We start from the raw sequence: 24,383 nt of genomic DNA on the forward strand, positions 1-24,383 counted from the left end.
AGGGAAGATAGGTGTATTCTTATATCTGCTTCTGCGTTTAATCTGTTGTGACATCACAGGTCAGGCAGCCTCTGGTGAACGTCACTGTGGGCTTAAAGCGGAGTGAGAGTAAGAAGATGAATAATGTTTTCTCATTATTATGAACATAGTTTTGATCTCATGGTCTCCCTGAAAAGGTCTTGAGCACCCCCAGGGGTTCCCAGATCACGCTCGTGAAACGCTGGGCTAGATTATAAAAATATGGATATCCTTATACATACATCTTTCTTGAGGAAGAAGGGCATTTATGGGGACCGTTCCTGCATGGCAGTCCTGGGGAGTCCAGGCTAGGGCTTGAAAAGCTGCTCTACCATTCAGTGGCTTTGTTGCCATGGAGAGTCAGACATCCCAATCTTAGTTCCCTCATGTGAAAAATGAACATAGCAATGTTTACTTCATGGGGTTGCCTTTAAGGATTGGCACTCTAAGTGACCTGTGATCTCTTTTGTGCTGTTCCTGAGAAACTGCTGGGCTCATTGATCAAGACCCCTTTCTGGTTCTGCAATGTGGAGAACTTGGCTCTGTATTGGGGTGCATAGAGAACAATTTAATCACGGGATGTGTGACCCTGGGGCACCTGTGTGCCGTCTCGGGGCCCACAGGAGGACACGCAGGTGTCATGAACCATGGACAGGGCCAGCGGCTGCACAGATGAGACGGGAATCGGAGCCCACCTCCAGAGTCTGCCTCCCTAGCCTGTTCCTACACAGCTTCTCTAGGTAGCATGTTGATGTGATACTTCACATCATGGAACTTGAACCTAGAGTTTGTTTCTTGTCATTTTCTGAACACATTTTACATTATGGAAAAGTTATTAAATTTACATCAGTCCCACCTGTGTGTACTCATGGATACTGCCGTAAGAACTTTCACTATAATTGCTATTCTTTGCATCTGGTTTGATTTTGTCAGAATTTTACTGATGGTGTAGCTGTCTTCTCAAGTTGTTCTTTCTATACAGTGTCTCAGCCTGATTGTATAAGGAATAATTTTCAGCATGGTTATTATCCAACCAAGACATGCTTTTCTAATTTTTTAAAATATTTTATTTTTTCTTCCATTTTTATTAAGATATAATTGACATAGAGCACTGTATCAATTTAAGATGCAAAGATTTAATGTGTATATATATATCAGGGAATGATGACCATTTTTTAAATTTTTAAATAAAGAGAACTGTATGACTCTTACTTTAAAGAGAATTTTTTTCATGTTTGATTTAATTGAATTCTTTTATTTAAATGAATTTTTATCTGTACTGGACTACCCTATGGTATCAGTGACATTATTCTCCAAAGCAACTGAAATTAGGGTAATAGGTTTAATTTGGTTCCCTCCAACATATATTCGGTACAAAAATTGTAATTTTTACATATATGTAGCAGTTAGACAGCTGCATCAGATCTCAGTGTTAAGAAAGGCTCAGATTAATCTTTTCTGAGAAGTTTTACTTTATCAAGGAAGACACTTCTGTGTAAATCTGGACTGCTAACAGTCATTGTTTTACTTGGATAAACCACATGGCACAATTTAGGCGATAGGTTCAGCTCAGTTTAGTCGCTGAGTCGTGTCCAACTCTTTGTGATACCATGGACTGCAGCACGCCAGGCTTCCCTGTCCATCACCAACTCCCAGAACTTACTCAAATTCACGTCCATCGTGTTGGTGATGCCATCCAACCATCTCATCCTCTGTTGTTCCCCTCTCCTCCAACCTTCAATCTTTCCCAGCATCAGGATCTTTTCCAATGAGTCAGGTGCTCAAAGTATTGGAACTTCAGCTTCAGCATCAGTCCTTCCAATGAATATTCAGGACTGATCTCCTTTAGAATGGACTGATTGGATCTCCTTGCAGTCCAAGGGACTCTCAAGAGTCTTCTCCAACACCACAGTTCAAAAGTATCAACTCTTCGGTGCTCAGCTTTCTTTATAGTCCAACTCTCACATCCATACATGACTAATAGAAAAATCATAGCTTTGACTAGACGGACCTTTGTGGGTAAAGTAACGTCTCTGCTTTTTATAATGATGTTTAGGTTGGTCATAGCTTTTCTTCCAAGGAGCAAGTGACTTTTAACTTCATGGCTGCAGTCACCATCTGCAGTGATTTTGGAGCCCCCCAAAATAAAGTCTGTCACTGTTTCCATTGTTTCCCCATCTATTTGCCTTGAAGTGATGGGACCAGATGCCATAATCTTAGATTTCTGAATGTTGAGCTTTAAGACAACTTTTTCACTCTCTTCTTTCACTTTCATCAAGGGGCTCTTTAGTTCTTCTTCAGTTTCTGCCATAAGGGTGGTGTCATCTGAGTGAGATTATTGATATTTCTCCCAGTAATCTTGATTCCAGCTTGTGCTTCATCCAGTCTGGCATTTCACATGATATACTCTGTATATAAGTAAAATAAGCAGGGTGACAATATACAGCCTTGGCATACTCCTCTCCCTATTTGGAACCAGTCTGTTGTTCCATGTACAGTTCTAACTGTTGCTTCCTGACCTGCGTACAGATTTCTCAGGAGGCAGGTCAGGTGGTCTGGTATTCCCATCTCTTTCAGAATTTTCCACAGTTTATTGTGATCCACACAAAGACTTTGGTGTAGTCAATAAAGCAAAAGTAAATGTTTTTCCGGATCTCTCTTGCTTTTTCGATGATCCAGCGGATGTTGGCAATTTGATCTCTGGTTCCTCTGCTTTTTCTAAATCCGTCTTGAATATCAGGAAGTTCATGGTTCATGTACTGTTGAAGCCTGGCTTGGAGAATTTTGAGCATTACTTTACTAGCATGTGAGATGAGTGCAATTGTGCAGTAGTTTGAGCATTCTTTAGCATTGCCTTTCTTTGGGATTAGAATGAAAAGTGACTTTTTCCAGTCCTGTGGCCACTGCTGAGTTTTCCAGATTTGATGGCATATTGAGTGCAGCACTTTCACACCATCATCTTTTAGGATTTGAAATAGCTCAACTGGAATTCCATCACCTCCACTAGCTTTGTTTGTAGTGATCCGTCCTAAGCCCTACTTGACTTCACTTTCCAGGATGTCTGGCTCTAGGTGAGTGATCACACCATCATGGTTATCTGGGTCATCAAGATCTTTTTTTGTATAGTTCCTCTGTGTATTCTTGCCACCTCTTCTTATATCTTCTGCTTCTGTTAGGTTCATACCATTTCTGGCTTTTATTGTGACTATCTTTGCATGAAATGTTCTCTTGGTATCTCTAATTCTCTTGAAGTGATCTCTAGTCTTTCCCATTCTATTGTTTTCCTCTATTTCTTTGTATTGATGGCTGAGGAAGGCTTTCTTATCTCTCCTTGCTATTCTTTGGAACTCTACATTCAAATGGGTATATCTTTCCTTTTCTCCTTTGCCTTTAGCTTCTCTTCTTTTCTCAGCTATTTGTAAGGCCTCGCCAGACAACCATTTAGCCTTTCTTTTTCTTGGGGACGGTCTTGATCACTGCCTCCTGTACAATTTGTGTTAATAAGGGTCAGCATTGCCATCTGGACCATAAAAGAAGGCCACCTCTCGAGGAAAGAAATTATCTCATTTCTAAACTTGTTATAAGAGCTTCCTTTAATTTAGAAAGATGGTAATGATAACCCTCTATGCGAGACAGCAAAAGAGACACAGATGTATAGAATGGACTTTTGGACTCTGAGGGAGAGGGAGAGGGTGGGATGATTTGAGAGAATAGCATTGAAACATGTATACTATCATGTAAGAAACAAATCACCAGTCTATGTTCGATACAGGATACAAGATGCTTGGGGCTGGTGCACGGGCATGATCCAGAGAGATGATATGGGGTGGGAGGTGGGAGGGGGGTTCAGGATTGGGAACTCATGTACACCCGTGGCGGATTCATGTCAATGTATGGCAGAGCCAATATATTGTAAAGTAAAATAAATTAAAAATTAAAATTAAAAAAAAGCTTCCTTTTAACTACATTTATTTAATTATGATATTGAAGGGAAATTGCATCCTTTCAGGGACAGTTTTTAAAATATTTCATAGTTAAAGCTGGCACAGATGCTGTGAAATAATATGGTATCCATGGTTTGGAGAAAGATCTGAACAAAGTGTGAGAAATTAGAGACTGGTCGTGGTCCTGTGCTCGCCGGCTCCCCTTACATAGAGAATTTCTGGCTCTCTCTGCCACCCATCTCCTCTAAGCATTTTGCTTTTAATCTCTTTTTAACCCTGAACTCTATGTCTCGCCTCTCCAGGGTTTCTCATTGATCAAAGGCATCAACATCTTTCTTGCTCTTCTACTAATTCTCTCTAAAACAGACAGACCCCTACCAGGCTGAGTCTGTAAGTTTTCCAGATCATTCTGTTGCATAGTTTCATTTCTCAGGGCTGTGCCATTTCCTTCTCTACTCCCAGTCCATCTCCATCTATATTTGCTATAAGGAAGCATCCTCTTTGTGCGTTAAAAATAAAACTCCACTTTATAATGTAGTTTTTTTCTTAAAAGAAATACAGTTTGAAGTATAATTATTTGTTACTATAAATAGGAATCCTTCTGGTGGCCCCCTAATTAGGTGACATAAAATCTTATACATCAGCCTCTGTAACTTAGTAGAATAATTATATATCATTTATATACTTCTGGGGATTAATAAGTCAAATGAGATTTTAAACAATTTCAAATATAAGTGAATTTTAACAAGGCAGATCTAAACATTTGGCTTAGAGAAACACTGAAAAATCTCCTTCTGGTTTGGTTTACATTATTGATGACTGATTTTCATTTTAATGGATTATTTCAACCCCAGACTAGACAATAAGGAAGAGAACACAGATTTGGGGAGACAGAAGACCGTGCAGATGAACAGTATTTTTGATGTCCTGAAAGGATTGCTCACTTTATATCTTGGAAAATTATTAAGGATTTTACAGATCTGTTTTCCCAGGAATAGCAACAAGAATTGCTTTTTAAAAAGCCATGCTGAAGGCAAGGATTCTAAGATTTCTCCATTGAAATCCCATGGGGGAGAAAGGACTCTAAGCATATCTCCTAAAAAGTTTAATCCAGGTTCAAAAATCATGTCTTAGATTAACACAGTCTCCCATGTGCGGGAGTCAATGTCTTTTATTGTTGCCCAAGTTGCAGCTGACTCTTTGTGACCCCATGGTCTACAGCACGCCGGGGTCCTCTGTCCTCCACTATCTCCCAGAGTTTGCTCAAACTCATGTCCATTGAATCAGTCATGTTATCTAATCATCTCATCCTCTGTCATTTTCTTCCCCTCCTGCCTTCCATCTTTCCCAGCACCAGGGTCTTTCCCAATGAGTCAACTCTTCACATCAGATAGCCAAAGTATTAGTGCTTCAGCATCAGTTCTTCCAATGAATATTCAGGGTTAGCCTCCTTTAGTATTGACTGGTTTGATCTCCTTGCAGTTCAAAGGACTCTCAAGAATTCTCTCCAGCACCACAGTTCGAAAGCATCAGTTCTTTGGTGCTCAGTCTTCTTTATGGTCCAGCTCTCAAATTGGTATATGATTACTGGAGAAACCAGAGCTTTAGCTTTAACTATATGGACCTCTTGTCAGCAAAGCAATGGTTCTGCTTTTTAATATGCTAAGTTTGTCCATGTCTTTAGTGATTACAATTTGAAACTTTTTCTGTCAAATGAGTACATTTGCCAGGGTGAGGTGGTACACTGCATTTTTCTTTTGGGTGGCTCCTTAACTTGTCCCAATAGGGCTAAAGTAGGAAGCAAATGAGCTCTGGCATGTACAGACTCAATGGTCAAGGAAGCAAATGTGATCAGTACATTTCTTCCTAAAATACTTTCAGATTCATAAACTCTTTTGAAGCACAAGAATATTCCAAAGGGTTCTTTCTTCATCTCCAATCCAGAGTGGATTGAGAACATCCAAGAAGGAAATGTTGATTATTCTTCTGGGGCAAAAAAGACATCTGCTGTTGATTCATCAGTTAATCTGTTATTTCAGTCAACGGCGATATAGTGAATACTTACTATCAGCTGTCTACGAGGAGTTCTTCTAGTGCTAGAAGGTATTGTAGTGAATAATAGACAATACTTCTGCCTACTTTGGGCTAGTTGAGATGAGTGGCTGCTTGAGGGGAGAAAGAAAATTGGGTTGTTACCCGTTTCCGATTTTTATAAATTTTGTTGCTATAAATATTCTTATATGTAGCTTTTGGTGAACATTATACGTATACATCTCTTTGGGATTATAATTAGGAGGAAATATTTAGGATTGTGGAGAAGATATATATTTGGCTCCAGTCAAAGGTAAGATGTTCAGAAAGTTCCTCTTCCATAATGGCACATTAGTAGCTTGAAATTGGCTCTCAGGGAAGCATTTACATCATAGGCAATATTAGAATCCACACCCCTCTTTCCCAGTCCTGTCCAGTGCTCTCCTGAGAGTCGGCTGTTCAACATTTATAGGCATTCCACTAGCTTTAGTTATTTTCTTATAGTTTTCCAAATTTGTATTTACCAGCTTACCAGTTTATACTCCTGTCAACAACATAAAAGAATTCATGTTGTTCTATATTCTCACCACCATTTATTATCTTGATTTTTAATTTTAGCCATCCTGGTGGGTATGTAATAGAATGCCACTTTGAGTTTAATGGCACTTGGGAAAGTTTTAGGTTATTTAAATGAGCCTGCTACATGGATTTGTGAACATAGACAAGCATTGCATGAATAAAATTGCCTAAAATTCATGCTTCAGGAGAAATGCTTTTCTTCTACAGAAGACTAGAAATGCCCTCTATGTTAGATAATTTTCATCCTTTTAGAGATTTGAAACTTCATTTTAAACTTTCACACTACTTCTTTTAGGTAGAAATGTCTGGATTTTGATATCAAATGAAATTTACCAATGCCCCTTTAAAAAAAAAAAAAGACATGTGTGATGTCAATATAAAAGATGAATTTCCTCTTGACTCCTACTTGTGTGGTCCAGTGGGATGACAGATGGTCTGAACAACAATGAGGCACTGGCTCTAACACCACATCAACTTCCTCATGGGTGTTTTGGGGTTGGGGAGGGGTTGCCTTTCTGTCTGTTTCACAACTGCAGCAGCCTTCTCACTGGTGATTTGTGGTGATTGCTCCAGCCTCTTTAGCTTTATCTAAGTTACATGTTCTTCCACACGAAGCGACTGACTGATGGTGGCAGAGTTTAAAATAACTCAGTGCATTTGGATTTGAAAAGTTAAAAACTCTTTTAAACTAAAGCAGTGTTTGCTACTATATTTGAAAATGATCTATCTATCCAGTTGGACAAGCACAGCATATGCTTTTTGGTACATTTATTATTTCTTTCTTAATTTGGTAATAGGAAGTAAATGAGGGGATATAGGAATATGTAAATACACACATTTTCAAAGAAGGGACACATTCTACAAAGCACTGTAGATATTATATCCGAGGAAGAATTTGAATGCCATGCAGATATGAAAAGTGCAAGTGGCGTGGATGGAAATGAGTCCCCAGATACTGGTGATATAAAAAAGATACTGAGGAAGAACATATGGAAAACTCTGTATGGTGATTCTGGATCTTGCCACTTTGGGGGGCCACCTTTAATTCATCCTTTGTCCTAAAATGTTTTGCTTATCACATTATGTTGTATAAATAAAACTGTAGGACAACTGTGTTAACAAAACAAACCACAAAATCCTGTATTGATTTGGCTGTGCCATCTTTGCAAACATTTGTGCATTTAGCAAAGTAAACAATTATTTACACAGAATTCTTAGAGATTTTAAAGCAGATGGGATGTGTCGATGGTTTGAATCCAGAAAGAGATTTGAGAGTCAAAGTGTAAATGAGTGTGATGGTGTAGCTCAGAAATTCTGAGGTCAGGAGGAGGTGACGGTGACAGGGAACAGTGTTCTCCAAGCTTCTACCAGTAATTCCACACCTCAACTTGGGTCCAATTTTTTCCTATCTCTGTCTTTCACTTGTCTCTTGGGCCCCATCCTTGCTTCTCAACCATAACTCTCTCCCTGGACCATTCACAATCCTATCAGAACACAAAGATGCTCTGATGCTTCCTGTCTTTGGGACAGAAATCTCAAACCTTCTAAGTTTCCCCCACCAATATCCCCTTCTGAGCTGAATGTGAGAGAGACAGAGATGTGTCTGTTTCCCTGCTGGCTTTCTCTCCTACTCATCCTGGCAGGAGTCTTGTTGCTGGCTCTTCCGTACTATTCCCTGAACTTAGCTACAGTGAGCGACACTGGTCACATCGAGGTTGCCAAGTCACCAGACATTTCCGCCCTGGTTTTCCTCTTCCCTAGTTCATCCTTCCTTCTCTCCTCTTTGTTTGCCAGGCTCCAGTCACAGCTGTCTTCTCTTGGATCTTTGAACAAGTCTAGCTCTCTTCCTCCTGAGTGTATGCACTACTTCCATCTTGGCAGGAGAGGGCTTCTCTCCACTCTCTGCATGGTAATTTCTCACTATTAGGTCTGAGCTTTAATATCATCTTCTCAGAGTTGCCTCCCCTAATAATTTTATTTAAACTCATCCCCTCAGTGCTTCTCTCTTAGCTACTTGTTTCTAGTTTGCATTTACAACATATTTTACATATTTGTGTATGTATGGTCAGGGGCTTGCTTCTCATTTTCTCCGTCTTCCTCAGAGTATAAACTCCATAAAGACAGTTTATATTCTAGGGACCAGGAACTTACCTAGAACTGTGCTAGGTATTATCTATGAATGAGTAAAAATGGAACCAGATTACAGTTCATATTATTACTATATTTTCATTCCAAAAAGTGTCATTTTGAATTCAAGTAACTAAGTGAAAGAGGAGAGTCTCAAGTATTTTGTGTGTGTGTTCGGTCGCTCAGTCGTGTCTGAATCTTTGCAACCCCATGAACTGTAGCGCGCCAGGTTTCCCTATTCTTCCCTATCTCCCGGAGTTTGCTCAAGTTCATGTCCATTGAGTCGGTGTGTTTTTTAAGAGTTTCATTTTTCATATATGTGACACTGCTATAAATAAATTAACTTTTCAAAGGATTCTCATCCAAAAAATTTAGGTATTTTAAAAGCTTTGGATTTCATCGTCTAACACCCCACTTAACCGAATCTGAGTGCATTCAATTTAAGTAAAAGTGTGAGCCTTTGTGCACTGTGAAAGCTCCTAATGTTCCTCATCCTCAAGTCCACTCCTCTCCACTGGGTGACTTTGAGTTCTGCCTTCCTTCCGAGCTCTAATGTCATATGATTTGGGTCACTCCCCTTAGTCTTGCTAGCTTTCACTTCCCAGTGTAATTGCAGCCAGAAGTGCAGAGTAATTTGAATGCTTTTGACAGGAATAGCTCTGGATAATCTTTTATTAATGTAATTAGCTTGGCTTAATTAAGGGTCAAACCTGAGGGGCTTCTCCAACCATTGCTATTCTATACCCTGCTTTAAATGCTTTTAGTCTTACCCAGGGAACTTCCATTCCACAACAGATAAATCCCAGCAGGACGTTCTGACCTGGTTCTGTCCCCAGAACACACAAACAGATAAATTCAACTTCAGCTCCACGGTCCTGGTGTTTTTGACTTGTTAATCTTTTCCAAGGCTGCATGGCAGAGACATGACTTCTGTCCTGTTTTTACTTTATTCTCTCTTCTTCACTCTCAATTCTCTTTTTCAACACTAAAATCAAAGGATTATCTTCAAAAAGCTATTGATAACTACATATATGTCTGAGAAAAGTGGCAGACCCTGATAGCGACACAGGGTTTTCCATTATTCCTTTTCTTCAGAAGACAAATTCTTACAAAATAGCTTTCTTTAAAGAAAAAAAAATAGGTATTATTGCTTCCTACTGCTGTCAGTTTCTGCTGTACAGCAAAATGTATCATCCACACATATACATATGTCCCTTTTTGGATTTGCTTTGCAATTAGATCACCACAGAGTTCCCTGAGCTATACAGTAGGTCTTCATTAGTTATCTATTTTAAACATAGTAGTGTATACATGTCAATCCCAATCTCCCAGTTCATCCCCCTTCCCCCCTTGGCATCCATATGAATATTCTCCACATCTGTCTCCATTTGTTTCGCAGATGGGCTCACCTGTACCATTTTTCCAGATTCCACATATACGCATTATTTTTTTCTCTTCTGACTTCCCTCTGTATGACAGTCTCGGGGTCATCCACATCTCTGCAAAGGACACAATTTGTTCTTTTTTATGGCCGAGTAGTAGCCCATCTTAGCTACTCATGTTGGTGGACATATAGATTGCTTCCATGTCCTGGCTATTGCAAATAGTGCTGCAATGAACATTAGGGAGCACATATCTTTTAGAATTATAGTTTTCTCTGGGAGTGGGGTTCCTGGGTCATATGGTAACTCTGTTTCCAGTTTTTTTTTAAGGAACACCCATACTGTTCTCCATAGTGGCTTTATCAATTTACATTCCCACTAACAGTGTAAGAGGGTTCTTTTCTCCACATCCTCTCCAGCATTTATTGTTTGTAGATTTTTTGATGATGGTCTTTTAACTGGTATGAGGTGATATACCACATTGTAGTTTTGATTTGCATTTCTCAAATTACCAATGACATGTTTCACAGAATTAGAACAAAAAAATTTGTTAGTTATGAAAACACAAAACACCCCCCGCCAAGCAACTTTGAAAATGTTCTATTTCATTCTTTCACATGTAGCTGTCCAGTTTTCCCAGTACTACTTGTTGAAGAGTGTTTTCTCCATTGCAGTTTCTTCCCTTCATCATAGATTAATTGACCATAGGCATCTGGGTCTATTTATGGGTCTTCTATCCTAGTCCATTGATCTATGTCTTTATTTTTGTGACAGTAGCATACTATCTTAATTATGGTAGCCCTGTAGTATCATCTGAGGTCAGGGAGCCCGATTCCTCCTGCTTTATTTTTCCTTCTCAAGATTGCTTTGGCTATTTGGAGTCTTTTGTGCTTCCATACACATTTTAACCTTTCTTGTTCTGCTGCTGCTGCTAAGTTGCTTCAGCCGTTTCCGACTCTGTGCGACCCCATAGACAGCCGCCCATTAGGCTCCCCCGTCCCTGGGATTCTCCAGGCAAGAACACTGGAGTGGGTTGCCATTTCCTTCTCCAATGCATGAAAGTGAAAAGTGAAAGGGAAGTCGCTCAGTCGTGTCTGACTCTTCCCGACCCCCTGGACTGCACCCTACCAGGCTCCTCTGTCCATGGGATTTCCCAGGCAAGAGTGCTGGAGTGGGGTGCCATTGCCTTCTTTCTTGTTCTAGAATTTTTTTTTTAATGCCATTGGTATTTTGATAGGGATTACATTGCATAATACATGCATATGAATAAAAACCCTATATTTCAAGAATCTTGTCCTAATTTTTATTACTCCTGATTGCCTTTTCTCATAGGAAATTTTTTTTTCTTTTCCATAGGAAATCAAATTCCATTTTGTTTAGTTGCTTTTAAAACACTATTACCCTTTTTATCAAACACCCCTAAGTGCAACTTCAGAGCCTGAGCTTCCGTCATCTCTGCAGGAGCCAGCTCTGGGGCTCTAGGTCACTTCCCTGAGTCGTGTACAAACAGGCTCTCACGTCCAGTCCACCTCCTACCTCCTATGCCCCTTACCTCACATGAAGACTTCTCTATTGGCACTGAGGTATCAGCTGGCACACTTGGTGACGGTTTGCTTAACTTAATGTGAAGTGAACCTTTGTCCAGTGAGATATGGAAGCTGGTGATTGTCTTCTTCCCTGTTATTGTTGTTTAGTTGCTAAATTGTATCTAATTCTTCTGCAGCTCCATGGAAGGTAGCCCACCAGTCCTTCCTCTGTCCATGGGATTCTCCAGGCAAGAATATTGGAGTAGGTTGCCATTTCCTCCTCCAGATGATCTCCCCGATCCAGGGATTGAACCCAAGTCTCCTGCATTGGCAGGATTCATTACTACTGAACTTCCAGGAAAATCTTTCCTGGATTCCCACCAGAATGGGCTGTCTCCAGTCATGGTCATTTATATGGGATTTCACTGGATGTTCTTGCGAGAGTGAACCAGTGGTTGCACTTGATGAGAGGCTGACCTGCTTTACACCTTGGCAACCACCTTTCATTACTGCCCTTATTTCCCCATTTATCCTTCTCTGTCCCCAATAAAGGAGCAGCTTGTCTGCCTTTGCCTCAGGGTCTGCATTCTGAGGAACCCAGGTCAAAACTCTGTATTTCTAAACAACTTGTTCAAAGTCATCTCTCGAGATTTTTCAATTTAAGACATTATCAATTGAATTTCTTCATGAAAGATAAGGACTTAGTGGTTTTACATTTTTATTCACCACCCAATACTTTTTTTCTCTCCCTATTCCCTCTACACCTGGAGAACGAAATAGCAACCCACTCCAGTATTTGTGCCTGGGAAATCGCATGGACAGAGCAGCCGGGCTACAGTCTGGGGCCACAGAGTTGTACACGACTGAGCAACTAAACCTATCCCCTCTATTGGCTTCCTCGGTGGCTCAGGGGTTTAAAAAAAAAAAAAAAATGCCTGCTAATATAGCCAAACACTGAATCTATAAATATCCTGTTTACATACATAATTTTCATACCCACTTTATAATGTTGCTATTACCATCACCATGTAGCAAAGATGTGTTGAGAGGTTGAGTGGCTTGGCAAAGGTTACAGTCGGGTGATTTCTAATTGGTTGTCTTTCATATTCATTTGAGATTCTCTCACAGTGAATCCAGGGAAGTTTACATAATCTAAATATCCTTGGTGAGAGCTGAAACACATTTATAATCACACTCTACCAAATGCCTAAGTCTTTTAGAAAGTTGCTTTTGGCTAAATGGTGACGGGATCATAAACCTTACAGTCTTATGAAAGCACTCAGGGGCTACACATTTTTTAAAAATTTCATTTCTTGTGGAAAACAGAAAACGTTCTTAGTTGTATTCTGTTGCTGAATTTTAACCCGGAAGTAAGAGATGCCTTTCTCTGTGAAACAGAGCAGGACACTTTCATCTGTTTTCCCCTGAGGGTTGGCTTTGGGGGCGAATTTTTGTGGTAAGCTGACTCAGGGTCAGGGAATGTCAGGAGTGCAAAAGCCAACAGGACCCTGGACAGGAAGAAGAAAGGATGGGATCAGGTGAGGACCATAAATAGAATACCTGTCCGGGAAGGGTCAGACCCTGGTGACGCGGAGTTCACCAATCAGTTAGAGCTAGATTCAGGTTCTATACACCACCAGGTTGGGTCTAAATCTGGTTAATGAAGCTGAAGTCCTAACTGGAGATAAAAAATTTAAGCTGGGGAAGCTGCAAAAGTCACGTTTTATAAAAGCGAACACATGCTAGGATTCCCTGGTGGCTCGGTGGTAAATTACCCGCCTGCCAATGCAGGAGACATGGGAGATGCAGGTCCGATTCCTGTGTCAGGAAGATCCCCTGGAGAAGGAAATGGCTCTCCACTCCAGTATTCTTGCCAGGAGAATTCCATGGACAGAGGAGCCTGGGGGGCTATAGTCCATGGGGTTGCAGAGTCAGACACGACTGACTGACCACCACCACCTGCAGCTAAATGCTGGTGGGGGGGGGGGGTGAGAAATATCACACCACAGTTCTGCCTAGTCACTATATGACCAAAACCCCAAAAAGGATACACTGCTGACCAAAACCCCAAAAAGGATACACTGCTGCCCAAATCCTACTTTATTTCTCCATGGGGTGGAGTTCCCTTATAATTTTTCTCCTCAAATTTCTACATCAACTTGCTTTAAACTACATTAATGCTCCTCAATTTATTTCATCATCAGTAACTCTTTTATACTTCCTTTTTGTGCTCAGTGGTGCATTATGGAATAAAAATGCATAACTAAGAATGCCAACTCTTTAAAATCAAAACCACCATAAACATCAGTAATGCCCAGCTGGGCTAAAATAACTAACGAGCCACGAACAAGTTCCTCTGATCTCCCCCAACCATTACAAATACACTGACTTGATAAATCTTCACATTACTCCATTTTAAAGAGAAACATGTTCATGTTATTTAAGAAGTTTAAAAAAGAAAAAAATCAATGCTATCACCACACTTACATCTTTAACACTGTAAACTGCACGATGGCAGTTCTGTGAATATACATTACCATATTTTTTCACAGTGAATGTTGTATGACCCAAATGAACCTCCACTTGGATTTTTTTGGCAAATGAAGCCCAATAAAATATCCAAATGTGATAAATAGAATCTCTCAGATATCTTGTTTCTTATGGTCTCAGCCCTATTCATATCAGTTTCATGATGTAAATCAACATTCTCTAGATGAGGGTGAATTGTAAACTATAAATAATTCTATGCCAAAGGATCTACAAATAATTATGAGGCAGATTCAACAGCACAGCCTTCTCCAGGGCTAATTTTACTGTTTTTCTGTGGTTATTTAATAAAACTGACAGGGAAAGTCTTCTAACCAACCATAAACGCTGATCATTATACAATTAAATATAAAAGGAAAGTGTTTTAGAAAATGAGAGGAAAAAACCTTATTTGGCAATGTGCTGTTACTTATATACTAGCACCTCTGAGCCCTAAAACAAATTCAACATTTACAACTCATGCTACATCTATTTTAGTTAGGTGAAAGCTCACCCAAGAGCAGAGGTTTAAGGAACAGGGAGCAGAATAAAATACATATTTAGTGGGCACTTATGAATTGGATGGAAATTAAGTTTGAATATGGCCCATTAAACTCTTCATTAAAGACATTCTGCTGCAGAAGATTCACACATTATTACTGGCCCCACCGATATGATGCTGCTGCTAATGATTTGATTATGTGGGAGTAGAGTTTTTTTGAAACTTTAAAAGTTGGGATGCTCAAACTGTAAAGATAAAGTAATTTATCAAGATACACTCTTAATTCTATTACAACAAGGATATAGGAAACGTGACCATAACCAAGCTGTAAGTTCAGCCAGGCACATAGTTTATTATCTTTATGAAGAACTATGAGTCGCTATATTGTTTAACTTATTAACAGAAAAGGTGACTATATATGTACTTAGTTTTCAAACTGGAAACTTATATTGCATTTATTTTCCAAGCAGAGGAATACTATGCCTGAAAAAAAAATCTCATGAATCACTTATCATCTATATCCTACCCCACACTACAGTTTTTGTCTTCTTGATTGAATGTAATTTTTCTGTCTTCTTGTTTGGTGGGGAGAGAGAGTGTGTGTGTGTGTGTGTGTGTGTGTGTGCATGCATGCATGCATACTGGGGTGGGGGGAGTAGTACTAAAGCACTACAAAACATTTTATTCACAATTAAACCTGAGACTTAAATTCCAATGAAATTAAATTAGAATGAGTAGAACACTTTATCAGGTTTCGACTTAAACTCTATTCAAGAACCACTTTGAGAAATAAAAAAACTGATGGATAAACAGTCACTTATACTGCCTACACCATGCACATCAACTGCATGACATATGAAGCACTAAAATCAAACATGGAGGCTAAACAGCTTTTGGTAAATTTGAAGTGGATAGAAATGGAATTCAGTGGCAAGATTCTGAGAGGTAGGTCATTTACTAAAATTTGACATAGTATGACCCCACTTTTTGAACTTCGGCAATAAAGCTAGTTTTATTTAACTTTACTCACTTAAATGGCACACATTTATAACTCCCAAGAAATTCTAATAAACACTACCTAAAATAATACATAAAAAAAGACCAATAACCTGCAAGTGTTATCCATTTACTAAATGTAATTCTTTATACATCTATTATACATTTAAATTTCTTTTCTTACTTATTATTCCAACATGTTAATGTAGAAACCGTGCTGGGGTCTTGAGTCAGCAATGAGCTGGCCATGTGGCAACGAGCTGGCCAGAACACGTAGCACGTGGCATTTCAAAATTTCTAATCCAATTCTTAAGTCAAATTCAGTCATTTCTCCCCTCTTTCATTTCTAAAGTTGATATGCCATAGTTAGAGTAGTCCATTCCACATCAAATCCAACTGAATAATAAAAGCTCAGTCATATAATATTAAAGTTAATGCCATTATTTTTCATGGTTCTTTTAATTTTGACCAGCTTTTGTAAAGAATACATTTGTAATATTATAAAATATACCACTGGTCTTAAAAAATTTTATAAACTGATTTATAAACTAGTAAGACTCATGGAACCGTTATCTGGAAGAGTGGCAATTTATTCCTGGCCACATATGTATACCCTATCATCACAGCTTCTATTATTAATACCAATAAAATAGAACTGCTATGTAATAAGAAATATGGCAACTAAATACCCCCCTCCCCACCTTCCAAAAAAAGAACAATGTCATCACTTTAATTTTATTAGGAGTCACAATATTTTTTATTTAGGAAAAATATTTCCTTCAATGTTCATTAGATAATGAATCTTATTTAAATGAATAATTTACTTTTACTTTTCTGTGTAGACCAATTAAAAAGTATGCCTCTTTCCCTTCATAAGCAAACTCTAATTCTGCATGGCAGATAAGAAATTAATACCTTATTTCCTTCTAACTTAAAAATTATGAAATTTTCCTCATTATGAATCAGTTATTTCTTTTGGACTGTTGTCATGCTGCTGTTGAAAGAAAAAGTTAGTAAAGGATGGATACATGGGAAACAAATCATAAAGTATAAGACTAGTTTATAAGGAAATATATTAAACATTATTTAAATATTAAACAAAATATTCCTACATTAAATAAATAAGACTTGAATTTGTCATCTGGAACCATAGGCCAATACCACCAATAATGGGGATGGTCTAGTGCAAAAGGTGGCCACAAAAGAAAAAAACAAAAACGAAAAAAGGAGGAGACGACACAATATTTAATTGTTTTCATATTTAACCAGTGATTTTCAATCCTTTTTCAACATAAAATTATCTGAAGGACTTTTAAAAAATACTGATGAACGGGTCTCATCCCAGACAAATAAAATCAGAAACAGGATTCAGGTAATGGAATTTTTTAAAAGGGCCCCAAGTGATTCTAGTATACAGTCAGAGTTGAGAGCTGCTGATGGAAACCCACAAGCTTCTGATTGTTGCCCGACTCAGAAAGGTATCCTATGAATGAAGAAAAGGAGCTTTATTTTACTGGTGGGACAAGACATGGGTGTCTCCAGTTACTTGTGGATAAATCAAGCTTACTAATGTGTATTTCATTTCCATCAAAATATGTGCATAGGACACTTCATTCACTGTAATTCTACATTTTCAAGCTCCAAGATCAAGTAGAGTCAACGCTTTGTAATAAACCAGTTATACTGAAACTCCATCACTCATTCATGCACAGAACATTTACTGAATGCCTACTATGTGCAAGGCACTGTGACAGGCACTGCTATAGGACCTGGAGTCATGAGAAAGGAAGAGTGATTGGCCAGAAGCTTGGTTGTTTTTTTTTTCCCTTAGAATTCATGGCTATAAAATGAATTCCATGGACCTAGATAAGGGAATGAATTTTTTAAAAAGGAAAAGAAATTAAGTATGTATTAAAGGTCTGATTTTAAGATACATGAAATAGCATATTTGTACTTTTCCTAATGATTTCCAGAGCCTTTGAATACACGTAAGGCAAATTCAAGATAGAAAAATAAACCCTATTGAAAGCAGATGTTCTGAGTTATAACCACACTCTGTAAAAGTAAATTTCATACATAAGTATAAATACTAAAAATCTTTATAGAAAGGTAGTTCATGTCCACTTGTAGTAGTCTTAACAAGTAATCTTACATTAAAATATTACAGATTCTAGTCCTTGACTATTTCATCATGGAGAAAGTTCATACAATACATAATTTATTCTGAAAACAGACTTATATACTGAGAAATTCTAATGTGAACAAATTTGAGTTTTCTTTTCAAGAAGAAAGGATGCAGAGAAGGTAAGATGGGGGGGTGGGGCACAATCTGTTCAAATCTTATACATATCCTAAATCCTAATAATTTAAAATGCTGACTGCTTTTTTCCTGAAGAACCTAGTAAATTCCATATGAATAAATACTTTTCCTATTCATTACTGACATGGACTTTTGTGGTTACTTAAAAAATAAATAATAAGTGCTTCCCATTTTTATGACAGCATTAGATTTCAAAATGAGGCTAGGTAATGTCAGCTTAACCCAGAAAGGAGCTAAATGTGGGGGGAGGGGAAGGATAGGAATGGCATAAGATGAATGATCAGCAACAATTCTAGTGGTAAAAACTCTTTAGGGGAGTAAAGGGTCCAAGTTGCTTTTTAAGGAATAAAGGATGGATCAAGACTCAACAAAAATGTTCATTCATTGTACCTTGGAGGCAACACTCTGTCTAAAGTACAGAAGTAGTAAAATATTTTACTAAGTTAAAATATAGGTTTTATATTTTATATGATATTGAATACACACATAAAAATACCAGTGTTTTCATCTTGTTTCTGTTCAGACACTTAATTAAGCAAATATGTTCTTTGGTGTCTGGGAGAGTTATCAATATTAAAGATAATGGAAGATAAGAACATGCCTAGAAATAGAAGACTCAAAATCCTATACCATATAAAGGAAGAACTGAAGGTGAACTTACGAGAAAAGATAAAGTTACACTGCAGAAGGACTTATACATTTCTTTCCCCCGAATCATATTCTTGCTCCCAAAATAAAAAGTATTATAGCCTATTAGGTTTTTAATCTTGTGTTTTGAGATTTTTCAAGTGGAAAGGTATCACAGATAGAAATATATCACTCTAAGTTTTACAATTACCAAAGTCAGTGAGAAGAATGTACATTCATTCAATGTATTCATTATAAGTAAAGAAGTCTTGAAAAACTGAACAGTTCAACCAAAGCTGAAGAACTGTTCTTGATTTTTCATTATTCCTTTTTAAATAAAGAGAAAGTATAGTACACATACAGGCTGACATTTTGATTCATTCAAAATAGTCACATCCCTTTGCTTGGTTTTTGAAGTTTCAGAGACTAAAATTTAATACCATTCATAACATAGTATTTTCAATAAAAGGAATTAAAGAGCAATGAAAAATCAGAAGCAAGATGGCTTAGAGAGCCTTATAACCTCTACATATACACACATTTGTAACCTGTATTTATTTTCTAGAGAAACAAATTTTAAGTGATGCTAATGTAACCAATGGAGAAAAAACTTCTATCAAAATATACAATTTCCATTACAGACTAGAAGACTAATATTAAAAAAATAGTTGTAAGCCAAAAAGTTTGCTTATATGGATGACAGGCATCATCCCTTTGAAGCATAAATCATCAAATAAGGTTTTATAAAAGATCGATCCGTGACCTTCTTCATTTTTAAGTTCTTGATAAATTCATAAAGCTTCAGTCCCAGTCTTTAGAGCATGGTGTATCCACGGTGTTATCGTCTTAATTCAGATTTCCAGAAAAGCAAGAAAACAAGTAACTCAGAATCTCAAGTGAGATTTGTGCTTTACCATGTACCTGAAAAATATTATAATAGGTCATAAGGATTATAGGAATTTTAGAATTTTTAGAATACTACATGTAAAAATAAGTATTGGTATTTTTAAAGCTTAAAATCAGCAGTGGAAAAGGATGTTTTGCTTTCTAAAAAGTAGATACTGTAACCCTTGGGAATATAAAGATTTCTGAAGTAAGCCAGAAAAACCATTCATCTTTTTAATTTCTACAATGTAAGAGCTTCTGGCTAAGATAATTAATGATTCTCTTTAATATATTACCAATTACAACCACTGGGTAATCTCAATCATCTCTGTCTCTGAGGAAACACCCAAGAAAGTTACAGGCTTTAGAAAGTACCTCAAACGAGAACAGGTTCAGTGGTACTGTGATCATACGCTGTCCTTACTTTCCAATTATAAAACTGATATTACTGTAAAGGGCTTTAGAAAAAAACAATTTCTACTAGTAATTAAGATAAATTCAAAAACCAAATTCCTTTCACGAGCTACCAGGTACCCATACCTCGAGTCAGAAACCTTTCGAAAGGTCCTGTCAAAAAATGACAGCACTGCTTAAAGCCAGTTCCTTGGATAGACAGAAAACAAGGTTCAGACAAGTCACAGGGCTCATTAGAGCCAATTGCAAAACCAAGACCAAATCTGAGTCTTTGAACTCAGGTTTAGTGTTCTCCCTACTAAGCTTTAAGCCCTTTCTCCCTTTGTTTCCAAAGTCAATACAACAAAGATACTTTGCTAATTACCTATTTTAGATCAACATCAAATTAGGCAATGTTTCAAAGGGGAGCTGCGGGATATGGTTCACAACTTTAAGGAACCTAAAATACAACCGAGAGACAGGAAAACTACTGCAATAAAGCAGAAGTAAGTGCATTTTAGGATCATGATTACCTATCCAATGTTTCCCAGAATCGTAAGAAAACTGGTCTGTCCAGATGACGTTTGTGATAGCTGAGTTCTAATACTGTTACATCCCATTTCTGAACGTTTGGGTCCAGACGAACTTCATCATATTTGAGATGGAAGGCTTTAACTAGAAGTAGGAGAAATAACGTTCTTTATTCAAACTGCAATCAACATTATAAAAATATTTTATTAAGGAATAAAAAACCAACCACAGACATTAACCGAAAAAACTTAAAAGAAAAAAAAGTTCAATCTTTCTTCTACCAAAAAAGCTTCATTACAACCTAAGTGATCTCTAAAATAGAGGCTAAGCACTGTAGTATCCCCCAAAACATTTAATTCAACAAAAATTTACTGAGGCTTATACACGCCAGCCACTGGGGACTGCAATGAAGAATGAAGTAAAATAAAATGCGTAGGATCCAGTGAAGGATAAGAAGAAAATGCCTACTCACATACAGCATGATAAAGGTAGTAGAATATCACAGAAACACCAGAGAGTAGTTTACCCAGATTACGGGATTCAGAAAAGGCTTGGATAGTTAGGGTGGCATAAGAATTGGGCAAACACAGAACAAAAGTGACCCAGTTAACAAAAGAGCATGTTCAAAGAGAAACTAGTTTAGTTTAGAAACTAAAGAAATTTAACAAAGTTGCATCATGCAAAGTAACATGGGAAATGGATGAAGGATAAGACCACAGAGGTTCAGAGCAATGTTGGTCCTAAAGGCCACATTAAGGAGCTTGCATGGTTGCCTAAGAGATATGACGACCCACTCTGCAAAGTGTTTAGCAGAGACCAATGATACGGTATAAAACCTAGAGGAGAGACAGACAGATCTGCTCTACTGGGGAGAACATACACATATGACAGGAAAGATTGAAGAGGTAATTAGTAAGTGGGACATGGTAAGAAATGATGGGACATGGCAAGAAATGATGAAAAAGGAAGAGGAATTGGAAGGTCTCTAGAGAAGTTGACCTGGAAATAGATATTTACTTGATATAAAAAGTGTCTAGCAAAGATCCTGAGAAACAGGATTTCAGGCAAGAGCAAGCTCAGAATGCCCTACCAAAGAACAACTCTCTGTAGGCAATGTCCTACATGTAGATCCTACTCAGCCATGATAAAAAAAAAAAAAAAAATCTGAATTTTACTTCAAATGTGATAATAAACCACTGGGTAGTGTGAAGCAAGAAGGTGAAATTATTTTCACTTTCAAACGCTATCTCTGGGGAGATTAGAGACTCTAGGACAAAACTTCCCAACAAATGTATGCTGCCAAGGTTGATAGGTTTTGACCACAAAACACTGACTCTGAATCTTCCTCCTTGATCATCTATTTGGTTGGATAGATAGCAGTTTATCCTCAGCAGTTTATCACTAGTGGTATTTGTAATCAGTTTATCATCAGTGGAGTGTTAGTTTTACTTGTGCACATGGAGGACATTTTGCTTTTCTTTCCTTTTTTTACTTTTTCTTCCAACATTCAAGATATAAACATTACTATAACCATTATGATCTAGTATCAGGAGTTTCTAAAGAGAAAATGATTGACTGTTAATTGTTTTTAATAGCTCTTTATAGACTGCTTGTTCCATATCATTTGCAGGCTTACTGGCTTTTGATGTTAATAATTAATCAAGGTCTAATTCTTGATTAAAATACAAAATAAACCATTTGTGACCCTCCAACAGCCCCCAAAACACATAAACATTATTGCTAAAGTATTTGCTTTTATACTCTCCTGAGTATATTGTTTGCTAAAGTATTTGCTTTTATACTCTCCTCACTGAGCATATTATTTATTTTGAATTTAATTCAAAGTAATCAATTTAAACCAGTTCATTAAAGGGGCTGTATGTTATGGATTCAGAAAAGCCATTTTCAAAATACTTATTATATATGGAGAAAATATTTGTTTCTTTAAATTTTTAAATCAAAAGAAGTCACTATTCAGTACTCTCTACTCTGCTCATTACGTTTCTGTTTTCTGATCTTCTCATTACTTGTTTCGAATCATTCTAAAAAATACATGAGTTATAATTTTTTAAATGACTTATTTAAAGTCACAAGGGCCAATAATCCCCTTTACTAATTTCAATAGATATAGTTTACATAGCATTTATTTTTCAACAGAATGCATAATTTTTAAATTAAAACTGAATATCAGAGTTCAAAAAGTTTATGTTACAAAATGAGGAAACAATTTCTTTCATCACATAAAGTATCTTATTAGCATGAAGCAATGGTGGCAAGCAAACTTAAACCAAGACATCACCATAAAATATCTTTCTTACTCAGAAAAAGACACAGTTTTTAGGCCTCACCAAAAATGGAAGAAATAAGATTCTTTTATAACTAGACAGTTATCTGGGAGTACTAAAGCAAAACTTTACAAAATGTGTTGTTCATTTTCTGCAAACTGCATGACTGTTGTCGATACATTTTTTGCAGAAACAAAGAAAAGAAACAGAAAAGGTGCTCTTACATAGCATTTTGGTAGACACATGATGGCATGGAAAATGACAAAGGGGCAGCATAATAGAGAAGACTATTACATCAGAAAAATTTCTCAATGATAACTAAAAAATTTCAAGAAATTGTCATTTAAAAATCTTGGACTTGAAGCCTAAAAAAACAGCATTTTTAAAAACCAGTATCAAGCTCAAATTTCTCATAATTTTGAAAAGATTTTATTTGGCAAAATTTTATAGAGTTTAATATTTAAGATCTTCTCTAAACCTCTCTATTTTATTATGCAGCACAAAGAAATACATTTTTTTACCAAGTACCCTCAGTTTACCCCTATGCTATACAGATATTATCATTTTCCATGTAGATTGGGGGAAAGGTGAGAAGCTACAACACTCAAGAGTTAATTTACAGCAAGGAGACCAGCTCCTCCATCTGTGCGGTTTTCAAGGCAAGAGTACTGGAGTGGGTTGCCATGTCCTTCTCCAGGGAATCTTCCCAACCCAGGGATCGAACCCAGGTCTCTCACATTGTAGACAGACTCTTTACCATCAGAGCCACCAGGGAAGTCCAGCTAAAAGCTAGGAGATGACATATTTCTAAATTTCTGGCTTATGCAAATTACTAAAAACACTGAGGAAAAGAACAGTCTGGGGAGGAAGGAGAACATAAGACAACAGATTCCTCTCAGAAGAGGCAGAGCCTGATGCACCAGTGGGACTTCACAAGGAGCCACCTGGTCATCGGTGAGACAGAGAGGCCCAGAACATCAGCCAGAGACATAACTTGGAACTAAGGACAGAGATGGTGACAGGAAGCCACCAGATCTCCTCGAGTGCGTGTCTATAATTAAAGCAGGAGAGAAGTGGGAACACAAAAACGTCACTGATGTCACTGAAAGCCAGAGGAAAAATAGCTAGAGTCTGAGTAAATGTAACAAGCCCTCAGAAAAGAACATTTTAAGAAGAGAAAATGGATCAAGAGTAATATGATAAGGAGACCAAAAGTAGCCAATATCTGGATCCCTGTGGGAGCAGCTCAGTGGGTGAGCAGGTACCACCACAGCTGCCTGCGATCAAACAGAAAGCAAGACAACTGTTTTAAAGACTTGGCTGTGGAGGGAAAGGAGAGGAAGCTAGAAGAAAAGGTGAGGGAAGAGGAACGGGTTTTTCTTCCATGTGTTTTAGATGGAAGGGCAAGAGTACTTTCATTTTAAATGCTGGTTAAGTAAAGAAGGAAGGTTTACGAGAAAGAATAATTCATGGAAGAAAATCATAATTGTTCATTAAAAAAATCTCTAAGTCCTTATCTAAATTTCTGAAGACTAATGATCTGAACAAAACCCAATTAAAAGTTATGTTCTTAATGAAATTTGGAGAGTATTTTCATCTTCAAGACATTCTAACCATTGTTTATTACAGTACTAGTCAACAAGGCAAGCAAGTAGGTGAAACACAACAAAACTAGTGTTCAGTGACATTTTGCTTTCATTAAAATTCCCAC

General features: G+C 37.5%; 1 protein-coding gene across 1 annotated transcript in view; it reads right to left on the reverse strand.

Moving 5' to 3' along the window:
* CDC73 (cell division cycle 73) overlaps nucleotides 16,365-24,383 on the reverse strand; it is an 88,024-nt gene continuing 80,005 nt past the window's right edge. Inside the window, exons 16-17 of the mRNA XM_018060144.1 lie at nucleotides 20,390-20,531; nucleotides 16,365-19,499 (exon numbers count right to left, since the gene is read on the reverse strand). Coding sequence (XP_017915633.1) covers nucleotides 19,463-19,499; nucleotides 20,390-20,531 — 179 coding nt within the window. The 3' untranslated portion in view covers nucleotides 16,365-19,462. The remainder of the gene's footprint in view (nucleotides 19,500-20,389; nucleotides 20,532-24,383) is intronic.

Source organism: Capra hircus, chromosome 16, assembly GCF_001704415.2.
Source record: "Capra hircus breed San Clemente chromosome 16, ASM170441v1, whole genome shotgun sequence".
Classification (NCBI taxonomy): domain Eukaryota; kingdom Metazoa; phylum Chordata; class Mammalia; order Artiodactyla; family Bovidae; genus Capra; species Capra hircus.